The 4383-nt window shown below is 41.1% G+C and overlaps 1 protein-coding gene across 1 annotated transcript; it reads left to right on the top strand.

Annotated features, from left to right (window-relative positions):
* Positions 1-357: 357 nt before the first annotated feature.
* LOC106814276 (piggyBac transposable element-derived protein 4-like) lies at positions 358-2195 on the top strand. The gene has a single exon (XM_014818573.1). It carries the CDS (start codon positions 484-486, stop codon positions 1810-1812), a length of 1329 nt encoding a protein of 442 aa, XP_014674059.1. The 5' UTR covers positions 358-483; the 3' UTR covers positions 1813-2195.
* Positions 2196-4383: the final 2188 nt, after the last annotated feature.

Raw genomic sequence — 4383 nt, 5'->3', positions numbered from 1 at the left:
AGTCTCTCTCCCATCTAGATCCTTCAGCCGTCGTCTGATCTCCTCGTCCATATCTGTCTTTCGTCGATACCAGTAGTTAGCGACGTCAGATGTTACTCGCAATGCTTCCCCACCAAACTGCTGATAAGGTGCTCGGCAAGGTCACTGACCCCGCACGCCGTGCAGCGANGCAGCAGGTAGGAGGTGCCGTCCAGAAAAAGTTCAACATAGTCTATAGGAATTTCTGAGTCCAACTGTGCATTTGCTGTTGGTCCTGGATCACCACCAAAGGGTATGTTTCTCGGTTGCCAATTCGTACTGTCAGACCACTGGGGATTATTTTGATTTTGTCCCAGCTGCTGTTGATTACCAAATTATTTAATTCAGCTATTAGTTGATGAAACAAACAAATATGCTAGACAGAGAATTGATGCTCAAAAAAATGCTGGTAACCAAAAGCGTTATTCGAGGGCCAAAGCTTGGAAGGATGTTACCAGTGAGGAAATGAAAAAGTTCTTAGCTTTGTTTTTCCTCACTGGTATCATCTCAAAACCAGAGCTTGAACTATATTGGTCAACCAATGAGATATTGTCCACACCTATATTCTCAAAAGTCATGCCCAGAAACCGATTTGAGATAATTTGGTCATATTTTCACGTCAATGATAATGAAGCACGCCCTGCCGACGATACAGACAGACTGTACAAAGTGCGTCCTGTCCTAGACCACTTAGTCACTAAGTTTCGAGAATTGTATAACCCTGGTCAAAATATCTCAATCGACGAAGGCATGCTTTTATGGCGGGGTCGCCTTACCTTTCGTGTATATAATCCAGCAAAACCAGTGAAGTATGGGATCAAATCATATATATTGGCCGATTCTCAGTCTGGATATTGCTGGTTTCTGAAACCTTACTGTGGTGTAGGGGCAACTGTTGGTGATACGGTAGTTGAATTGTTAGGTCGACTTGTAAACCAAGGGTATATCTTGTATATGGATAACTATTATAATTCTGTAAGACTTGCCCATCGTCTCCTAGATCTCGATACACATGTATGTGGTACTCTAAGAAAGTTTCGCGGTGAACCACCAGAAATACGTGACCTGTCTAATGCTGATTTAGATGTGGGGGGTGTTGTTGCCCGTCATGATGGATCAGTATTGTGTATAGGGTGGCGTGATAAGCGTATTGTAAAAATGGTCACTACAGTCCATCAAGACACTATGACTGAGGTACATGTCAGGGAAAGGGGCCGTGCTGATCGAGTTGCTAAAATGAAACCTACATGCATTACTCAGTATAATGCCAGTATGAACGGTGTTGATCGAGTGGATCAGAATATACAATATTATCCATTCGTACGTAAGTCGGTAAAGTGGACGAAAAAATTCGTCATGTACTTATTTCAGATAGCTATCTACAATTCCTTTATTATCTATAAAGCAAGGAATCCCCAGGGAAAGTACAAAACACTGCTTGATTTCACCTTAGATATCATCCACTCGTGGATCACCGTTCATCCTGACAACGACTCAAGTGACAACGACTCAAGTGACGGCGGTGATGATAATGACGGGGGTGCTCAACCGGTCCAGCATACACCAAGGGCACCTGCTCGTGACCCTGGTACTCGTTTAGACAAGAAGGCCAAGAAACATGTCCTTTCTGCAATTGCAGGCACAATAAAAAAGAAATATCCATCACGCAGATGCAGAGTTTGCATGCGACGTGGCCTGCGTGGTGAGACCCGGTATATTTGCCAAAGTTGTGCTGTGCCATTGCACAAAGGAGAATGTTTTGCCACATACCATTCAACTCAAAAATATTATTAGTCCTCAATGTATGTATAATATGTATAATATAATATGGATGTATAATATTATCAAATCAATCAGATTGAACACTCAGAATAGTTGTTTTATTCATGGAAATAAACTTGTAAAGTATATTTCAGTTTTTTTCGTTTTCTGTAAAATTTTGGTCTAAAATGCCGAAAACGACCTATTTTCAACTGCATGGTGTACGGTAATGGAATAAGATATAGAAAAACCAATGGTATCATATGAAAAGTTGAATCTCCTAGTTTATTATGCTAAAGTAGATTTATTCTATCTTATTGGTAAAGTTTTCAATGTATTATTCAAAAATCCTGAAAATCGCGAAAAAAGTCTGGCGGCAGCTAGTTACCTGCCAAAAAAAATCTGGCGGGGAATGTGTTAAATGCAAGGACTGGTTCCATATTTTCTGTGGCGAGGCATTTTGCATACTTGACGATGCAGATGTACTAACTTGCACAACTTGTTTGTGCTAACTGCATTCGTATTGCTGTTAATAGCCATAAGAAACCAGCCATATACAAAATGAGATTATAGCTAATTTCATTGATATTGTTGATTTGCCAATAAGTGCAAATGTTGTTAAAAATGCGAATCTAATTACATTGTTGTATAAAAAATTGATGAAGAAATATCAGTTGTTTATTTACCGTTTGCTTTGTTCTTGTTTTCAGTATATAATTTCTCATATGAGAATTGTGACGGAATTTTCTGTAAATGAAATTCCATCACAATTACAAAATGTCTTTGCTGTAACTACAGAGCGCTGAATGCCAAGACAAAGAAGGATGCATATCCGCTTCCTCGAATTGAAGAGACTTTTGATGTGTTGAATGGTGCTGAATACTTTTGCTCCCTAGATTTGGCGCACAGTTTCAGATCCCCGTCAGAGAACAGGATATTGAGAAAACAGCTTTCAGGGTAGGTACAGGTGGACTGTATGACATATGAGAATGCCCTTTGGACTTACGGGAGCACCTGGAACATTCATGAGATTAATGGACAGGATATTTGGGGACCAGAATTTCTTGACATTGATTGTCTACCTGGATGACATGCTGTGTTTTGGCAAAACATACGAATAGACACTGGAGCGCCTCGACATGGTCTTCACATGATTAAAATTCTGGAATCTTAAAGTGAAACCAAAAAAGTGCCAGCTTTTCAAGACCAAGCTCCTCTACCTTGGACATGTCATATCAAAGGAAGGTAATAAAGTCGAGCAGGAAATGGGAAAGTCTGCGAAACAGTAAAAACAGAACCAAGGAGCAAGTTGCTAAGGCCAGGGACACAACCAGGAACTACCTCAGCAAGATCAACCCAGAAATATCCATCATCGCCTTCAGCATTGGGTAATCCCGGTCCTTGTGGAGCAGCTGCAGTCATTTACGTTAATGGAATGGATTCTGAGCCCATAAAAATCAGGAAACCTGTCTCTAAACTCAGCTCAAGCTACCATGCAGAATTGCAAGGGATCTTACTTGCTACTCATTTCTCAGCAAACTACTCCACCCACCACCTTGAAATTGAGTCTCTCCACATACTTTGCAACTGCCAGATCTTCACTGTCACATTGAAATAGATGATACTAAGGATCCTGAATGGACTCCACAGCTAGAACTCTGTGAGGAGGTTCCAGAGACAGAGCGCAGTCATTCCGATGATGAAAGTGATGACAGCATGTGAGTCAGTGTGCAGAATAAAATGTAAAATTCAAAGATCTTTGTAGCCTGCTCCTATTGTGGTTCTGCAGTTTGTCAGCTTCAAAATTTTCTGATATTTTTATGAAATAGGTTCACCTATCAATTTTCTTTTTTATTCAGGGAGGAAGATATGTCTAGCGTATCTACAGGTGATCTGCTTGAACAAAAGGTAATAGTTTTTTAGTCTTGCCTGGCTGCCTTATTTCTGCTCTGCACAGTGTGCTGCTCGCCCTGTCGTGTTTTGATCAAGAAGATCATGGGAAGCCTTCTAGTGGTGCAGCAGATATGTGAGAACGGACACTCCAGGATTTTGGCAAGTCAGTCAATGAATGAAAAGCTACCAGTGGGCAACCTGGCCTTAGCTGCTGGCATCCTATTCAGCGGAGCCATCCCTGGGAAAGTGATCAGTCTGTTAAGACATGTCAACTTGGTGGGAATCTCATTTCGGACATACACCTTGGTACAAACAACATACCTGAATCCTTCAGTTGCAAGAGTATGGAAGATCAAACAAGAGAAGCTGTTGGCAGAAGTCAAGGATGTCCCCATAGCGATAGGCGGTAACAGCAAGTGCTGCAGCCCGGGTCATACTGCTAAACATGGCAGTTACATTGTCATGAATCTATCAACAGCTAAGGTGCTGGACATGCGACTAATGCAGGTTAATATTAGAAGAGTAGGATTAACTGTCAGTATTTGCATTTTGATGGCTAAAACGATATTTACATTTACCTTTAACATTGCACTATTGCACGTCATTGTTCAACATTTTTTAGTGTGTGCTGTCAAATAAGCCACAAGATGAGCCTTTCCGATTTGGTTTCCCTACAGAGTAGTGAGGTGCAGAGTTCGAATGCAATGGAAC

The sequence above is a fragment of the Priapulus caudatus genome, unplaced genomic scaffold (assembly GCF_000485595.1).
Source record: "Priapulus caudatus unplaced genomic scaffold, Priapulus_caudatus-5.0.1 Scaffold896, whole genome shotgun sequence".
Lineage (NCBI taxonomy): Eukaryota > Metazoa > Priapulida > Priapulimorpha > Priapulimorphida > Priapulidae > Priapulus > Priapulus caudatus.
Note: the sequence above shows the minus strand (reverse complement) of the source record. Positions and strands in the feature narration are given on the sequence as shown.

What these genes read in the sequence shown, in the direction of transcription:
- LOC106814276 (XM_014818573.1), top strand. Translation starts at nt 484, where the DNA reads ATGAAAAAGTTCTTAGCTTTGTTTTTCCTCACTGGTATCATCTCAAAA.